Below are 18,518 nucleotides of genomic sequence, written 5' to 3' on the forward strand. Positions count from 1 at the left end.
AGTGCGATTGAGATTGCATCCTCTGTGGATCTTTTGGGGCAGCATGCAAATTGGAGTGGGTCTAGGGTGTCCGGGAGGATGCTGTTGATGTGAGCCATGACCAGCCTTTCAAAGCATTTCATGGCTAACGACGTGAGGGCCATGGGGCGGTAATCATTTAGGCAGGTTACCTTTGCTTCCTTGGGCACAGGGACTATGGTGGTCTGCTTGAAACATGTAGGTATTACAGACTCGGTCAGGGAGAGGTTGAAAATGTCAGTGAAGACACTTGCCAGTTGGTCTGTGCATGCTTTGGGTACACGTCCTGGTAATCCGTCTGGCCCAGCGGCTTTGTGAATGTTGACCTGTTTAAAGGTTTTGTTCACATCGGCTACCGAGAGGGTTATCACACAGTCATCCAGAACAGCTGGTACCTGCTTCAGTGTTGCTTGCCTCGAAGCGAGCATAAAAGGCATTTAGCTTGTCTGGTAGGCTCACGTCACTGGGCAGCTCGTGTCTGGGTTTCCCTTTGCAGTCCGTAATATTTTTAGAGCCCTGCCACATCCGACGAGCTTCAGAGCCGGTGTAGTAGGATTCAATCTTAATCCTATATTTACGCTTTGCTTGTTTGATTGTTCGTCTGAGGGAATAGCGGGATTTCTTATATGCGCCGGATTAGTACCTGCTCCTTGAAAGCGGCAGCTCAAGCCTTTAGCCCGATGCGGATGTTGCCTGTAATCCATGGCTTCTGGTTGGGATCTGTACGTACAGTTACTGTGTGTGCACTTCGTCGATGCACTTATTGATGAAGCCGATCAATGCCATTGGGTGAATCGCAGGGTGGCAGGTAGCCTAGTGGTTAGAGCTTTGGACTAGTAACCGAAAGGTTGCAAAATCGAATCCCCAAAATCTGTTGTTCTGCCCCTGAACAAGGCAGTCAATCCACCTTTCCTAGGCTGTCATTGAAAATAAGAATTTGTTTTTAACTGACTTGCCTAGTTAAATTAAAGTAAAATAAAATTTAAATAAATTCCAGTCTGTGCTAGCAAAACAGTCCCATGGTGTAGCATTCTAAAATAACATTTGATTTGTCCTAAGCACAAGGTGTAATGATCTTGACGTTTAATCAGCTTCTTGATATGCCACACTGTCAGGTTGATGGCAAAGAAGAAATGCTCACAGAGAGGGATGTAAAGAAACTTCTGCACAAAATGTGTGTATATGGCACATTTCTGGGATGTTTTATTTCATCTCATGAAACATGGGACCAACACTTTACATGTTGCGTTTATATTTAGATATCGGCGCGCAGGTGAAATTGTTCTCCTTCTTTTAGGTGTTATTGGTGGACTTCATCCAAAAAGGTATCCAGGCTGTATCACAACCGGCCGTGATTGGGAGTCCCATAGAGCGGCGCACAATTGGCCCAGCGTCGTCCGGGTTTGGCCGGTGTAGGCCGACATTGTCAATACGAATTTGTTCTTAACTGACTTGCCTAGTTAAATAAATGTTACATAAAAAAATGTAAAAAAAAGTAAAAGTTGTATTGCCGCTACAAAAGGCACAATTGTTTGTGCGCATGCGTGAAAATATACCTCTTGCCCTGATTCGAACGGTATCTTTTGTCCCGAAACGATACCCGTATTTAGTGAAAGTTTTCTGTCTGCAAGCATGTTGGCTGCGCATTTACTCGCCGTCATTGTTTTGCAATATTAGTCTTGAAGAATTAAGCGACACTTTTTTTTTTGTCATTTCAGTCCATGTAGTTTTCGGGATAGGATAGCAGAAATGCCTCGTTATGCTCAACTGGTGATGGGCCCCGCGGGAAGTGGAAAGGTAGCTACTAGATTATAGCTACGTTAGCTAAGTAACGTTATTTATCCACACAGCCTGTGGTGCTGAAATGCTTCCGTTATTTTCAGTGGGTAGTTAGCTATTAAACTAGCAAACTAAATAGGTGTTTGTTGGTTGTTCCATGTGGATTCCAAAATGAGCAGGGCTAGGCTATGTTTTACAATTAATGCCAATTCACACATTATTAACATATCTAGCGATACCACTTGCTAGATTGTTAGTGGGCTAGCTAATAGAGTTGCAACCAATTATTTATATATACACTATTGGTTGCAACTTCAAGGTCTAAACTGCTTACAGGCACTGCCATTGCCATTTCAGAAATGCAGTTCTAGCACTTTAATAATGTGGTTTTACTGTAGCTGTTACTTGATTTATCCTATTCAATGTTCTCATATCATCATGTATGTTTTTGCCACCGATATTAAAGTCAGCTGTGGTTTCTATATATCTCCCGCCTCTCCTCAGAGTACCTACTGCTCTACACTGATCCAGCATGCGGCAGCCATAAACCGCTCTGTACAGGTGGTCAACCTAGACCCAGCCGCTGAACACTTTGATTACCCGGTCATGGCAGGTAAGAAAACCCATCTCTTAGGAGTTCTGATACTGTGATAGTCCTGTTTCTCTAACATTGAGTGCCACTGATGGCTGTTTTCCTACCCTCAGATATCCGGGAGCTCATCATGGTGGATGACGTAATGGAGGATGAGTCACTGAGGTTCGGCCCAAATGGAGGGCTGGTGTTCTGCATGGAATACTTTGCCAACAACTTTGACTGGCTGGAGGAGAGCCTGGGTCACGTGGAGGACGACTACATACTGTTTGACTGTCCAGGTAAGGTGCTTTTCATAGAGCAGGGCAAGGAACGTGGCCTGGATGATGATGATGATGGTGGAGATGAAGTGCATAATATGGATCTGATTTTGATGTTGACCATGATGGTGATGGCAGTTGAGAGGTTTGTGCTGAAGGTGATGTGGTGAGAATGGTGTTGACGATGATGATGACGGTGTTAGTGGTGTCTGCAGGCCAAATAGAGCTCTACACACACCTCCCTGTGATGAGGCAGCTGGTAGAGCAGCTCCAGCAGTGGGAATTCCGTGTCTGTGGCATCTTCCTGGTGGACTCACAGTTCATGGTGGAGACCTTCAAGGTAATATGTCCTCTGCTAACACATCTTATTTCCAATCCCACGCTGCCTTTTATACAGGCTTTATAATATGCTATAACAGTTGTATTTTAAGTTAATTGAAAAACAAGTGTCTCAAAAACCTAGTTCATCTCTGGTATCATGGCTGCGTTGAGTGCCATGGTGTCCTTGGAGATCCCAACAGTCAACATCATGACCAAAATGGACCTGCTCAGTCCCAAGGCCAAGAAGGAAATAGAAAAGTAGGTGTCAGAATTTTGGAATTCCTCCTTTTTATGTGTATCTGTTGCCTTGGTCTATGTCCATCTGGTTTTATGTCTGTGTGTGTGTTTGGATCTGAATGCATCCTATGCACAAGCTTAGCAGATCTGTATTGGCTGGCACTGACAGATCCCGCTCTCTCCATGCAGGTACCTGGACCCTGACATGTACTCAATGATGGAGGACAACTCTGTCACCATTAGGAGCAAGAAGTTCAAGAAGCTGACCAAAGCCATCTGTGGTTTGGTAAGTTTTATTGTAATTAATCACATTGTCTGAAAGCTTTCAAAATACACTGAAAATATCATAAAATAGATCTATACAGCTAAAAACAACAATGCAATGTAAAAACAAGTTGACATTGAAGCTAAAGAAAGTATGCTTTCTCAATTTACCTAATTTTGCTAATCATTCCTTTCGACAAAATCAAGACGTCAAGGGTCTTGTAACATTTTTTTAATGAAGAATATTCAATTCCAGCTTAATTTGAGCAAATTCAGAATTGACAAATAATAATAATTCAGTGGGTAATTGGTCCTATTTCACACGTGCTATTAACTCAATTCAATGTTTTTATCGTTTGACAGCCCTATGCCGTACAAAACCGTGCATAGAGAGAAGGCAGCACTGGTGTCCATAAATAAGTCATGACCCCTAGTTTGTGTTTTCTAGATTGATGACTACAGCATGGTGAGATTCCTGCCTTTTGATCGCACAGACGAGGAAGGCATCAACATAGTGCTTCAGCACATCGACTTTTCCATACAGTACGGAGAAGACTTGGAGTTCAAAGAGCCAAAGGTAAATACAAAACAAATCCACTACTTTGTGGACTAAAATGTATGCTTAGCCCTAGAGTTTAGTAGAGCAGACTAACTCTATTCCTGTTTTGGGAAATAATGTACTAAGTTACTAAGTCGACTCTCCAACTAACCAAAACCTTTCACTCATTCTCCTTTTTCCTCTCTCCTAAGGAACCTGACGAGGAGCCAGACAACACAAATTATGATGATTTCTTCCAGGACAAAGAAGAGGACTGAGATGATATACATTACAAAATATTAAGTGCATCTGCTCTTTCCATGACAGACTGACCAGGTGAATCCAGGTGAAAGCTATCATCCTTTATTGATGTCACTTAAGTTAGTGTAGATGAAGGGGAGGAGACAGGTAATAGAAGGATTTGTAAGCCTTGAGATAACTGAGACATGGATTATGTATGTGTGCCATTCAGAGGGTGTATGGGCAAGAAAAAACATTTTGAAGTGCCTTTGAATGGGGGTTATGATAGTAGGTGCCTGGCTCACCAGTTTGTGTCAAGAACTGAAATGCTGCTGGGTTTTTCACACTCAACAGTTTCCCATGTGTATCAATAATGGTCCTCCACCCAAATGACATCCAGCCAATTTGACACAACTGTGGGAAGCATTGGAGTCAACATGGGCCAGCATCCCTGTGGAATGCTTTCAACACCTTGTAGAGTCCATGCCCCAACGAACTGAGGATGTTCTGAGGGCAAAAGGGGGATGCAACTCAATATTAGGAAGGTGTTCTCAATTTCACCCGAATTCCTCCCCATCCCTGTCTGTGAAGCTCCACCACGTGACCTGTTGATTTTTGACTGTAAGCAGAATTTAATGGAAATTAAGAAGACGTTTCTTGTTGAATATCTGGATTATGTTTTTGTAATTAAACTATTGTAAAACAACGTTTTGACATTTATTGCGATGAAAATGGTGATCAATTGCGCCACCCTGTGGTCATTCATATATTGTCCACACCGCGTCTCTATTCGTTGGTCTATTTCCTGTCAATTCTGTTGGGTGGGACAGGCGGAAGCAGCAGCAGCGCGAGTAGCAGTAGTGTCCTTACAAACGCTTACATTTTTAGTTTGCTGGGGCTGAAATATTTACATTAGTCTCTCAAAATGCCGGTAAGTAACTAAAATATAATGACTTCCTCTTAAATTAACAACATTTAAGTGTGTTCTCTGTAATGTAAATATTTGTATCTTCCCCAATCTGTATCGACCATATCATTTTCTAGTTAGCTAACGTTAGTCATTTCAGTCTAACAAAAATGCTTTGGATCACCCAAAAATAACGTGGCAACGAAATTGTAAAAATATTGCTTTAATTAGTCTGTAGTTGCCAATTGAATGAAAACCGGTCAAAAAGGGACATGTTAATTTATGCAGCCAATGGAGTTAGTAGTTTGGTGGGTTTAGCTGCTAGCTAATCTGCTAGTTTAGTAGCTATAGCTCTGACCGCTATCCAGTACAGTAGAGTGCTGGCATTCTCATTTTGTCAAAAAGATCATCGCATAGTCATATATTTGCATCAACTGTTTCATTTTCCTTTGCAGGCGTACCACTCTGGCTTGATGGATGGGGACACCAAGATGGTGGGGAACATGGCTATGCTGCCACTAAAAACCCAATTCAAGGGCCCTGCAGCGAAAGAGAGTATGTTTCAGCTAGCAAACTTAACAATTTGACACACTTTTTAAAGAGCTGGTGTTGACATTCTTGCCCAATTTACCATACTCCACCCATCGGGTTTAAAAAATAGCCTACAAGAATGTACAAAGTTCTTGTGTGATATGAACAAGGTTTCGATCATAAGTAGGATATCTATCTTTCAACCTGTGCATTTTCTTAAATTCCACTTGACTGTGGTTGCCTGGTGGTGCATGTTGCTTACGTATTAGGTGCCATGAGTCACTCAAGTGTTTATTCTCTTTATTTTTAAGTACTTGGCCAGCATCCCCTAACTTCCTCTATTTTCAACTCATCTTTGTTATTTCAGCCAAAGATTCAGACATCATTGAGGAGGCCATCTACTATTTCAAAGCTAATGTCTTCTTTAAGAATTATGAAATCAAGGTAAGGCAACATTGAAATGTGCATTTTTTTTTTTAGCAAAAAATTTTTAGTTAAAAATGGAAGTGGTCACCTGCTATTTGTGGAATGTTGTCTGTTTGAGTATAATAGAGTAGACTACATGTTATAAGGAAGTTAATGTTTTTACAGTACCTCCCCCTTTCTACAGTGGCTTGGCCTGTGGTATCCCGCATGCCCCAGCCTGCTTCTCTGAATATTGCCCTTGGCAATACAGTATTCTCATAGCTCTGTTAGCAGTGCTTAGTTAGGCAGTGACTGAAACTAGGTTCTGCTCTCATACACCCATAGACAAAGAGTACTCAAACTTTTTGATAGCAAATTCAACAGGGACCCTTCATAATTGGAACATAACTTGAGCGAATATATGGAGTTTTACTATGACTTCGGCTGTGCATGGCCGGACAAACCAAGTCTCAGGTCGCGGGAAGGAACATTTTAAAAGCCCGCCTTTTGCCATAGAGAACCTTTTGCAAATTTCCTGCAATTCTACTAATTTTGTCATCAAATGTATAATTGTAGTATTCTAGTGGATACCAATATCCCTGTGAGCCTCCTAGGCCCATTTTGCCCAGGGTTAAAGGGATTCTCCAGTACTTTTGTATACTTTCTAGGCAGTAGTTCTGAAAGTAGCGCCCACAAGCTAAAAGTGGAGGAACAATATGTACTTGTAATTTATTTGATTCAGTGAAAGGTTTATTTTCATTTTGGTAAGAGATTAAGATGTAATGAATTGACAGTTATTTGCTGATGTAAAAATATAAATGTACCGTTTTTAGGTTGTCATATTTGGGGTGTGGTAGGGTCATGTGGAAAATGGGGTCCGCCAGAAATTCTGGCAGGAAAAAGTGGTCTCAAGCTGAAAGTTTGAAAACCATTGCTCTAAACTTATTCCACAGAACCCTTTGAATTTGTTTTCTGTTAGTAGTATTTTGAGTGTCTGCAAACTCCTACCCGAGACAACCCTGGACACAGCATGTTGACATTAGACAACAGAATTCTCATTACCATGGACTTAAGTCTGTCAGTCACAAGGCTTGGTGTATCATTGAAGTTATCAACCTCTTTTTTTTCTCCCCAGAACGAGGCAGACAGGACACTGATCTACGTCACCCTGTACATTTCTGAATGCCTGAAGAAGCTACAGAAGGTAACAAAATGAAATTAATTGATTGCCAACGGGCTTTTCTAATAAAGCAAATAGCTATTGATTCCAAATGACCCCCCCCCCCCCCCCCCCCTTAGTGATATGGAATGTTGGGTCCTCTGAACAATTCAAAGACATGATTTGTTTTGTATGGTGAACTCCCCTTGCAGTGCAGCTCCAGGGGTCAGGGAGAGAAGGAGATGTACACCCTGGGCATCACCAACTTCCCCATCCCTGGAGAACCTGGTTTCCCTCTCAACGCCATGTATGCAAAGCCCAGCAACAAGCAGGAAGAAGGTAAGGAAACTACAGTAATATTTATTTTCAGTATTAGTAACACTATTGAGTAGACTAATAGAGGTGCCACACCAACCGTACATTAGTGTTTTAGGCTGCACTGTGTAGTATTCAGTACCAGCAGTTGTGATTACGTTTGGTCAAGATCTGTTTTGTGTGGACCCCAGGAAGAGTAGCTGCTGCTTTCACAACAGCTAATGGGGATCCTAATTAAATACCCCCCATGGTTTTTCCTGATCAGAGACCATGAGGGCGTACCTGCAGCAGATCCGCCAGGAGACGGGGCTGAGGCTGTGTGACCGTGTGTTTGACCCCCAGACAGACAAACCCAGCAAGGTGAGACATCTGACCGCTCCTGTCACAATTGTTTTTAGTGGATTGATGGACTAACCCTGACTGTGACCTCTTTTTCAGTGGTGGGTGTGCTTTGTTAAGAAACAGTTCATGAACAAAAGCCTGTCAGCTCCTGGACAGTAGACAATTCGGGTCTAAACTACTGCAAGGCAGATGTTTGTTTTGGTGCCTCCATTTGTGTGGCTGAGATGATTTTATACTGAAGAGTACATGGACATACTGTTGTCAGGTGGCTTCTTTGATCATGTTAAGCGATTGCTTAATGCAATAAAACAATTCTGAAAACATGTCTCGGTTGGTCTCTTACACAATCAAGAAAATATTACTGTTTTAAAAACTTTATTGGACTCAAGTTAAACAATGTGGGTGTAAAAACATGTGATTTCAGAACTCATGCCAGTCTTCACTCCACACAGGTGAATAACTATTGAGCTACAAGTCTTATTGCTTGTTCTAACAATTCATCACCACTTTCATTATTTTGATCCTTTGCATTGCATGAATAACTTGCGTAAGACTCAAAAGCATCTCCTCGTAGATAGAAATTGTGCTGTTGCAAAGGGCTAGTGTAATCTGCTTCCACAGGTGAAAATGGCAATACTGGTGTGGACATTCAACCAGAACTGGCATCACCTTATTCACATTCTTGAGACTACACAAACTACTTTTAAACAAAAGACAACCATCTGAAATGTGATTTCTCTTTCTGTAGATGTTCACAGGTGACCAAAGCTTAAATAATTATTCACACAAGGATAGACGACACTGAACACACGTCCCTGAAAAATATCCTAGAAAGGAAACTCAAGTATACAAACTTCACATGAAGGGGAAAACCAAAAGACATAACTTGATCTATGATACAGTACATAATATTTACATATACAATTAGAGCTGTGATCTTTATTACAAAAAATATTATTTTCCTCATGCTAATATTCTTAGGTTTGTTTATCCCCAAAAAATGATTGATCAAAAATGGAAGAAAACAGACATCGCGGGAGACAGTTTCCTTAGCTCACAGGGAAACAACTTAAGGCAGCAGAGTGTATTGACCCCTTTGAGTGGAAGGAATGGGCTTCCATAGGTAAAGAACGGGGGCAGCGATAGCCATTGTTGGTTGGTATCTCTTCATTGACCACAATTGCATAAGAGACAAGTCAAAAGTAGATGGCTCAGTGGCAGGTTGAAAATAAAGAAGTTCTTCAAAACAAAAACATGCATCTTGAGTTGTCATAATTCTCATTTAAATAAATACGTCTAAGGTGAGAACTGGGCAATAAGTATGAGGGGATGTTTTTTCCTCCATACATCCACAGAAGAAACAAGACAACCCTATTTACACAACTGAAGAAAAAGGGCTGGCTTTTTATTCCACATCTTCCTAAGAGCAGAGCACGGGTGCAAAAGTCTTTATTGAAGAGTGACATGATCGATCTCCCGATGTTAAAATTCTAGCTAAAAAAAACAAAAACAATTAGCTTGCAGACAAAATATAAATCAAGGGAAACGATAATCAAAGCATCAAGACTGATAGGGAAACAAACAATTGATGTACTATCCAGCCAAGGCACTGAATGGGTCTCAATTTCTGCAACGTGAGTGTGAGATTATAGCTGAGCACTGTGTGGATCCAGAATGGTACTCACTGGGTGTGTGGCAATGGTGGGGGAGTGGAGCCTAGTCAAACGCCATCTCCTGACTCTTTCGTACACAGCGAGCCACCTTCCTCTTGAACTCTCCACAAGGATCCTCTCTCCATTCTTTCTGCAGGGCACAACTGTACATTAAAAACCCAAGCGTCACAAGCACTACAATCAACTAAACTGGTGGATAATCCCTCACTACTATCAAAAATGTTGTTCTACAAAAACACAAGTCTAAAACTATGAGCACTGACATTTCACTTGTTTCTGTAAATTCGTTGAGGCCATAAAAACAAGAAAAATAACAGCACCGTCGTTTCAGCTTTTTCTCATAGAATTCCCCCGTCTGCGAAGGTGTATGTCTGGGACTTACGGCTGCGTCCACATTGGCAGGTGAGTCGCCGTTCGGGTCGGCCAGCATGGAGATGACACTGATCATGATGGTCTCTACAGTGTGAATGGGCAGCCAGCGCTCCTCAGGCTTCTCATAGCCAAACTTGTCCTCTCCGGGCTCGTGAAGGATGGAGATACACACGTCACCATTCTTTGCAACTGAAAGAGAAGAGTACAGGAATCAAACTGCTGACCAGTTGACTAACACACAGGTCTTTAGTCGTCAGCTGTATAGCATATTGAACAAAACTGAAGATCTTCAACTCAAATGTCAAATCAATTTTTCTGTATGGATCTGAAACATGGAGAACACTTTGAACATGCTGAACAAACTAAAGTAATTCATTAACCACTGTCTCAGATGGTGTCTGGCCAGTAGACTCCCAGAATACATCAGCAACATCAGGCTGTGGGAAATTACAAAACAAGACCCAATAGGAAGCACAATGAGAGAAGGAAGTGGAGCTGGATAGGACACACTAAGAAGAAACAAATCAATCACAAAACAGGCTCCAACATGGAACCCACAAGGCAAACACTAAAGAGGAAGGCCTAGAACCACCTGGAGATTAAGCACAGAGCAGGAGATGAAGGCAGGAGGTATGCCATGGCAAGGCCTAGAGTAAATAAATAGCACAGAAAGGGATGAAGGTGATTCATCAATGAAACCACTTACCATTGGGATGCCATATTTCTGTGATGAACTTCATCTTCGGAGGCCTATGTGGGTAGTCAAGGGGAAAGGTCAAGTAGGCTTTAAAGAAACCACCCTCGCTGTAAAGAGACAAGATGAGAAAATGAGTGTCATAGGAGGTGCTAAGTGCCCGTCACTATTTACCACAGACACAAAGTAAACCCCACCTATTTATATAATTCCTCTTCTTAAAAAAGGGCCCCTCCCACCCCCAGAGGAAGTTGCCACCACTATTTAATTTCCTGTCCTAGAGATGAAATGCACATTTAGGTTCTACCTCCGAAGAATGACGAAGTCTACTTATACATACTCATGAATTGGTCTATGTCTGGTTCTGGAGCTGTATTTGTCATAAGCTTTGATTTTGGGAAAATTTTGCCACTGATGGTAACCACTGGCCTATCTCCAAAGTTTTGGCATCTTCCATCAATTGCGGCCGCGAATCCACCATAGAAACAGATAGACGAGATTAAGGAGAGGCTCTGGTAACATAGCTAATAGGGTTGAATGGCAGGTACCCGGTTACACAGATTTACCGCCCAAAACCAGTCCCATTCCCAGGATAAATAACTGCGAGAAACTGGTAAATTATAATAAATGATCTATATGAACAGCATGGGGTGAAATGGAGCTGTTAAATGATATGTGATGTCTAAATCAGGTTTCTCTACGGCCTCTGCATGATGAAGCACAGCTCAGGGTGGGGATAGACTGCCCATCTCAGTATGGAGCGCAGGTCACAATGCACGTAGACATACCATCTCATGAAGGTAACTTTTTTCTTGCGACAGGTAGGCCTGCATTTGTTGCAGCATAGTCTATGCTACAGTAATATAAAGACCAAATGAGCTTCTAATATACCCATCTCCATCTGGCTTTCGAGGGGGGGGGGGGGGGGGGGGGGGGGGGTCACGTTTCTTTTTGTTGTAAAGATTATAACTTTTTAAAATTGCAGCTGCAGAGTTTTAAAACAGCCTATCACTCGAATAGCGTTGCTTTAAAATCTGTGCACATGCGATCACGCTCTCCTAGCCTAGCCTCTTAAGGTAATAAACTCAATGCAATATTAGCCTTACATTTAGCCAATTAAAGATGGGTTATGCATAATAACCTCATTTATAGCCTCTGTCTCTTGCGCTATACGCAAGTGCCTGTGATCTGCTGGTCTCTACTTAAAAAACACCCCTTACCTCAGAGTCCCATGCAGAACTAGCTAGACTAGAATAGCTTGCTGGACATTTGTTTTTTGCATGTATTATACCGACAGGCTATTCGAAGAGGGACGCAATCTCTTTTTTTGCTGAATGTTAAATACAGCAGCCAATAAAACTCATGGGCAGTATGAAAGAAAAGCGAATGCATGGTAGGCTACAGCAGTTCTTTATTCAGACCCATAACCATTCAATCTGGAAGAGAAGTGAAAGCCTCCTGCATCTAATTCTAGTCCTATATTATTCAAGGATGTCATTAGAATGATGAAGATACATGAAATAAGTTGTTGTCCTTAACTGTTGAAAGCGAGGAACGAATGAAGAAACGAAAGAGAAAGAGGAGGTAGGCTAATAACCTTAGGGGAAACATTATGAAAGCTATTCATACAGTGCATTGGGAAAGTATTCAGACCCCTGGACTTTTTCTACATTTTGTTACGTTACAGCTTTATTCTAAAATGGATTAAACAAACTGAAATATCACTTTCACATAAGTATTCAGACCCTTTACTCAGTACTTTGTTGAAGCACCTTTGGCAGCGATTACAGCCTTGAGTCTTCTTGGGTATGACGCTACAAGCTTGGCACACCTGTATTTGGGGAGTTACTCCCATTCTTTTATGCAGAGCCTCTTAAGATCTGTCAGGTTGGTTGGGGAGCGTCGCTGTACAGCTGTTTTCAGGTCTCTCCAGAGATGTTCGATCGGGTTCAAGTCCGGGCTCTGGCTGGGCCACTCAAGGACATTCAAAGACTTGTCCCGAAGCCACTTCTGCCTTGTCTTGGCTGTGTACTTAGGGTCATTGTCCTGTTGGACCAAGAATACAATCGGGTTCTTGGTTACCTCCCTGACCAAGGCCCTTCTTCCCCGATTGCTCAGTTTGGCCGGGCGCCCAGCTCTAGGAAATGTCTTGGGGGTTCCAAACTTCTCCATTTAAGAATTATGGGGCCACTGTGTTCTTGCGGACCTTCAATGCTGCAGAAATGTTTCGGTACCCTTCCCCAGATCTGTTCCTCGACACAATCCTGTCTCGGACCTCTACAGTTAATTCCAACAACCTCATGGCTTGGTTTTTGCTCTGACATGCACTGTCAACTGTGGGACCTTATATAGACAGGTGTGTGCCTTTCCAAATAATGTGCAATCAATTGAATTTAACACTGGCTGACTCCAATCAAGTTGTAGAAACATCTCAAGGACGATCAATGAAAACAGGATGCACCTGAGCTCAATTTCAAATCTCATAGCAAAGGGTCTGAATACTTATGTAAATAAGGTGGGGTATTGTGTGTAGATTGATGAGGCATTTATTTTATTTAATCAATTTTAGAATAAGGCTGTAAGGTAACAAAATGTGGAAAAAGTGAAGGGGTCGGTCTGAAAACGTTCTGAATGCACTGTACACCAACCTTTTAAAGGGCTGGTAGTGAGTTCAGAATTCTATCACCTGAAGAAGCATGTGGCAGAATCATGTAAACACAGTGCACAGCTCAGCAAGTATGCATGCCTAGTGCATGTATTTTTCATCGTGTGCACATGCTTCAGGTGATAGAAAATCTGAACACATTTACAAAAGTTGGAATTATTCTTTCATGTGGATATATTGTCTCATTCTTACCTGCAAAATGACCAACCACATGGACAACTGGTAAAGTAAATTAAAAAGTATATTCTGGCTTGTAGAGGTCGTGAGAGGAAACTTTGCTGATCCTAACGCTAATTTACCCCCAACAACGTTGAATCCAATGCAATTCAACGTGGGGTCTCCAGGTTATTCCTTCAACAAACAGAGGAGATTTGTAAAACACTCACAATAATGTATCTTGAGGGCCAATAACAACCACCTCCCACTGATGGATGTTATCATCGTCTATGAGACCGGCAGAAAATCCCTCCACAGGGTTCTTGTTGAGCTCTAAAAAGGGGTAAACAAACACGCGGACATTATTACCCAATACCCACCCCTGAACGTGTGATCTACTTGATGCCATGTCATGCGTGTTGTCAAGCTAGAATTCAGCTAACGGACCAGTGAAAATGAACATGGGATGTTATTTAGCTTGAGGAAATGACCTAGACGTGTGGCTACGATTAAAATAAATGGCACACTTCTACAAGTCTTAGCTAGCGAACATAACGTTACCACCACTGCTGTGTTTCGCTAGTTAACTAGCTAGCAAAATGGTATGTCACGCGTTAGCTAGCTAAACATACACCAGCTGGGAATTTGCATTGCGTACTAGCCGTAGCTACATTGACATTTTAAATACAAGTAAAACAAACATTATTTGACTACAAGCTAGCCAAGTTACAGGTAACTACTACACTTGTTCAACTCGGCTTAATTTAGCTAACGTTAGGTGCTCGCTTACCTGCCAGTTGTTTTCGAAGCAACAGGGATGATTGATCGGTCATTTTATGTGGATTAGCCTACCTATAAAGACAACGACCTGAACTGCCTCTAACATAAAATATAACAGAACAAAGAATTGGAGAGAGAGAGAGACCTAGCTAGCTTGTTACCGATGTTTCAACAAGGCCTTATTAGTTGATAGTTTCACACAGAGAGGCACAGCTTCCGACAGCTAGGCTAGCAACATCCCCATACACCGCATGCGCCCTACTCGTCAAGAGAGAGGGAGGTGCAAGCCTACATCAGGGTTACCCAACTGTGCGAGTGATTTTATTTTGACCGAACATTTTCTGAGCAAAACAAATTGTTTATGATGTGGTTTATTGTTGTACATAAGACTGTAAAAAAACACAAGCAAATAATCTCCAAGTGATTTTAATGTTGTAAATCGGTTCCAAAGTATTCCCACACCTAATAGAGATATACACCAAGTACACTAAACATTAGGAACACCTTCCTAATATTGAGTTCACCATCAGTTCGCCCTCAGAACAGCCTTAATTGTTTGGGGGGCATGGACTTTACAAGGTGTCGAAAGCGCTCCACAGGCCCATGTTGACTCGAATTGTGTCAGGTTGGCTGGATGTCCTTTGGGTGGTGGAGTAGAGGTTGACACGGGGTGAAAATTCATTACTGTCCTGTCAATTGTTTTCCTGTTCTGTCCTGATCCCGCAACATTTCTATAACTTCAGAACTTTCTTGTTCCTTCCTGATAAAAACCAATCCAGTCCCATCCCGTGCTCATTTTTGCACGTAGACATATGTAGGCTGTTGGTTTAGGAAGTATTTAAAATAATTTCAGTAATGCCATATGCAACTGTAATACGTGGTTGTCTCACCTATTTTAGTTAAATGCACTGACTGTAGGTCTAAGTCACTCTGGATAAGAGGGTATTCTACACTGAACAAAAATATAAACACAACATGTAAAGTGTTGGTCCCACATTTCATGAGCTGGAATAAAAAATCCCAGAAATTGAGGAGTATTTCTGTCCTTAATAATACACTGTTGTGGGGAAAAACTCATTCTGATTGGCTGGACCTGGCTCTCCAGTGGGTGGGGCTGGCTACATGCAACAATTTCAAAGATTTTACTGAGTTACAGTTCATATAGGGAAATCCATCAAAGACTATGTCCTCCGAGGCCCACCCATGGCTGCATCCATGCATCATGTGAAATCAATAGATTAGGGCCTAATGGATTTATTTCTATTGATGGATTTCCCTATATGAACTGTAACTCAGTAAAATCTTTGAAATTGTTGCATGTTGCCTTTACATTTTTGGTCAGTATAATTTACCTAAATGTATATTGATTAAGGCTGGATGAGGACAGAGACCCCAGCAGGATGGTCTGCTCAGCACAGCACCGGCATAAATCTGTAGCCTACAGCTGAGTATTGCCACATATGAAAATTTACAACACATTAACATTTACAACACATTAACATTTACAACACATTAACATTTACAACACATGAACATTTACAACACATGAACATTTACAACACATTAACATTTACAACACATTAACATTTACAACACATTAACATTTACAACACATTAACATTTACAACACATTAACTTTTACAACACATTAACATGTACAACACATGAACATTTACAACACATTAACATTTACAACACATTAACATTTACAACACATTAACATTTACAACATGAACATAAAAAATACATATGTCAGTCTGGTTTTATTTCACTCTTCTCCTCAGATGGCACAGGTTTAGCTAAATATGTGAATAATTGGGCTTGCTATGCCGCTTCAGGTCGCTTTTCCCCCAGCTGTAGCCTATTTGATCATTCGTGGAGCAACCAATAATGCTCCACACATTACATATTTCCGCCCTAAAAACGTATTTTATACTGTACTGCCTGTTCCTTTAGACCAGGGTTCTCAAACTGATAGCCCATGGCCTGAATTTGGGCCAAGGGTCATTTTATTTGGCCCCTCCTTTTCTGGGCAAAACACAACTTCTTTTTTTTATAATAAAATAAAATGGTAGACAGAAAGGACTGTTAAAACAACAGCTCCAAAGGATTTTAATTTAGGAAATCTCATCCAAAGTATTCCCACACACAAGAGAGATATACGTGATCTTATACAAATGTAAGCAAGATTTATCTGTTTGGACTTTGTGGTCAATTTTTTGTCTACAAATGATTATTTCATTATGTTCTGGCCCCCTGACAATCCTCTCAAAAAAAAAATGGCCTGCGGCGGAATGTAGTTGATGATCCCTACTGTAGACTGTAGATCCTGTTCCCATGTTAGTCTCTATGGTGGACCATTCTCGATACAGACAGGAAACGGTTGAGCATGAAAACCCCAGCAGCATTGCAGTTCGTGACACAAACCTGTGCACCTGGCACCCACTATCATACCCTGTTCAAAGGCATTTATATTTTTGTCTCTGCCCATTCACCCTCGTCACATTATCTCTCTGCATTCAAATTGCCATCAATAAAATGCAATTGTGTACGTTGTCTGTAGCTTATGCCATAACCCCACAGAAACCATGGGGCACACCATTCACAACGCTGACATCAGCAAACCGCTCGCCCACATGACGCCATACACACTATCTGCCCGGTACAGTTAAAACTGGGATTAATCCATCGAAGGCCCACTGAAGACGGTCATGACACCGAACTGCAGTCAGGTCAAGAACCTGGTGAGGACGACGAGCAGCAGATGAGCTTGCTTGAGATGGTTTCTGACAGTTTGTGCAAACATTCTCCGGGTGTGCAAACCCAGTTTCATCAGCTCCCTCAAAACTTGAGACATCTGTGGCATTGTGTTGTGTGACAAAACTGCACGGTGCACCTGTGTAATGATCATGCCGTTTAATCAGCTTCTTGATATGCCACACCTGTCAACTGGATGGATTTTCTTGGCAAAGGAGAAACGCTCACTAACAGGGATGTAAACAAATTTGTGCACAACATGAGATATACATTTTTTGTTCAAATGGAACATTTCTGGGAAATTTTATTTCAACTTATGAAACCAACACTTCACATGTTGTGTTTCTGTTTTTGTTCAGTGTATATCTGTTTGGCCTTTTTGTGGTCAATTTGTATAATTTGTAATTATGTTCCGGCCCCCTGAAAATATGCCACAAAAAAAAAGCGTCCCGCAGTTGAATCTACTGTAGTTGATGAACTCTGCCATACGGTCATTGGTGCAAGCGCAAACAAGTGCTGTTTGCATGGCTACCACTAAAGACACCTTGAAATTGTAACATGCCAAAGGTTACAATTAGCATATCAACATAATAATTGTAGAAGTAAGCTATTAACATCCTTTCAAATAAATGACATTTTGTACCTCGCCTCCAGATGTATGAAACTCTTATTTTCAAGAAAGAAACACCAGTAAAAATCAACATACACAATCTAATTCCTTTCACAATTTTATTTCTGCAGTGCCTTTCAAACCAGAAATGTTCACACAGACATTGTAATAATAGTGTGTCGTTTTTTCCTCCTTTTTACAGGCTTAAATGTACAGTCAGAGATATAGCTCCAACAACAGTCTAAAATTGATAGTAGGGAAAGTTTCTATTTCTAATACTTTTCTTTGGATGGGTGGGGGAATTCTGTCCATGCTTTGTAATATACACACATTCAGAGAAATAGCTTCATTTACTATCCTTATGTACAAGTGATACTGAGATAGTATGGTCAATATTCAAATTAGCAGTGTGGAAGAAACTTTCAGGTGTACTGCATTTATAAAGCCAAAAGAAAAACGGCAAACGTCTTTAAGTTGGCAAAACCTTGTTTTCAGTCATATCCATTATGGAAATAGTGGGTATCATTAGTGTCACATAAGCACTGGAGTGCAGATCAAGCTTTTACTTCATGGGCCTTTTCAATCAACCCGCCTTGTAAGTTGTCATTCTTCTTCAGAGTGACTTACATGACATAGATTCTTACACAACATTAGGATGGCTGCTAGGCTACTGGTCGTAAGAAACTAAACAAGTGACACGTATAAAATAAAAGGTCTACCATTGCCTTGCTACCTGCCACTCATTGAACATTTCCCATTTTATAACAACTGATCAGGTGATGAAAGCCATATGAGTCACTAGACTTGACCACATCATTCATCTGGGATGTATAATATAAACTAGACATTTACTCTGTATGCTTGTTGTACATTTTGAGTCACTAGACTTGACCACATCATTCA

At 41.3% G+C, this 18,518-nt stretch overlaps 3 protein-coding genes across 4 annotated transcripts; 2 read left to right on the forward strand and 1 right to left on the reverse strand.

Annotated features, from left to right (window-relative positions):
* The first annotated feature begins 1,611 nt into the window (after window positions 1-1,611).
* On the forward strand, window positions 1,612-4,955 carry LOC139388736 (GPN-loop GTPase 3). Its single transcript, XM_071135611.1, has 8 exons — window positions 1,612-1,815; window positions 2,302-2,410; window positions 2,503-2,670; window positions 2,865-2,989; window positions 3,113-3,228; window positions 3,397-3,493; window positions 3,920-4,048; window positions 4,222-4,955. Exons 1-8 carry the CDS (start codon window positions 1,768-1,770, stop codon window positions 4,285-4,287), a joined length of 858 nt encoding a protein of 285 aa, XP_070991712.1. The 5' UTR covers window positions 1,612-1,767; the 3' UTR covers window positions 4,288-4,955.
* A 104-nt stretch (window positions 4,956-5,059) lies between these two features.
* LOC139388738 (actin-related protein 2/3 complex subunit 3-B) lies at window positions 5,060-8,231 on the forward strand. The gene is made up of 7 exons (XM_071135612.1): window positions 5,060-5,180; window positions 5,612-5,711; window positions 6,055-6,131; window positions 7,228-7,296; window positions 7,464-7,590; window positions 7,832-7,926; window positions 8,005-8,231. Exons 1-7 carry the CDS (start codon window positions 5,175-5,177, stop codon window positions 8,065-8,067), a joined length of 537 nt encoding a protein of 178 aa, XP_070991713.1. The 5' UTR covers window positions 5,060-5,174; the 3' UTR covers window positions 8,068-8,231.
* A 35-nt stretch (window positions 8,232-8,266) lies between these two features.
* On the reverse strand, window positions 8,267-14,737 carry LOC139388739 (ubiquitin-conjugating enzyme E2 G1-like). 2 transcript variants are annotated; one of them, XM_071135614.1, is made up of 6 exons: window positions 14,259-14,737; window positions 13,699-13,801; window positions 10,660-10,757; window positions 9,964-10,142; window positions 9,594-9,711; window positions 8,267-9,402 (listed from the first exon to the last, which is right to left on the reverse strand). In XM_071135614.1, the coding sequence occupies exons 1-5, from the start codon at window positions 14,299-14,301 to the stop codon at window positions 9,625-9,627; spliced, it is 510 nt and encodes a 169-aa protein (XP_070991715.1). In that variant the 5' UTR covers window positions 14,302-14,737; the 3' UTR covers window positions 8,267-9,402; window positions 9,594-9,624. The 2 variants fall into 2 exon arrangements, with proteins under 2 accessions (XP_070991715.1, XP_070991714.1); XM_071135613.1 differs by having other exon boundaries at window positions 8,267-9,711.
* Window positions 14,738-18,518: the final 3,781 nt, after the last annotated feature.

The sequence above is a fragment of the Oncorhynchus clarkii genome, chromosome 29, assembly GCF_045791955.1.
Source record: "Oncorhynchus clarkii lewisi isolate Uvic-CL-2024 chromosome 29, UVic_Ocla_1.0, whole genome shotgun sequence".
Classification (NCBI taxonomy): Eukaryota; Metazoa; Chordata; class Actinopteri; order Salmoniformes; family Salmonidae; genus Oncorhynchus; species Oncorhynchus clarkii.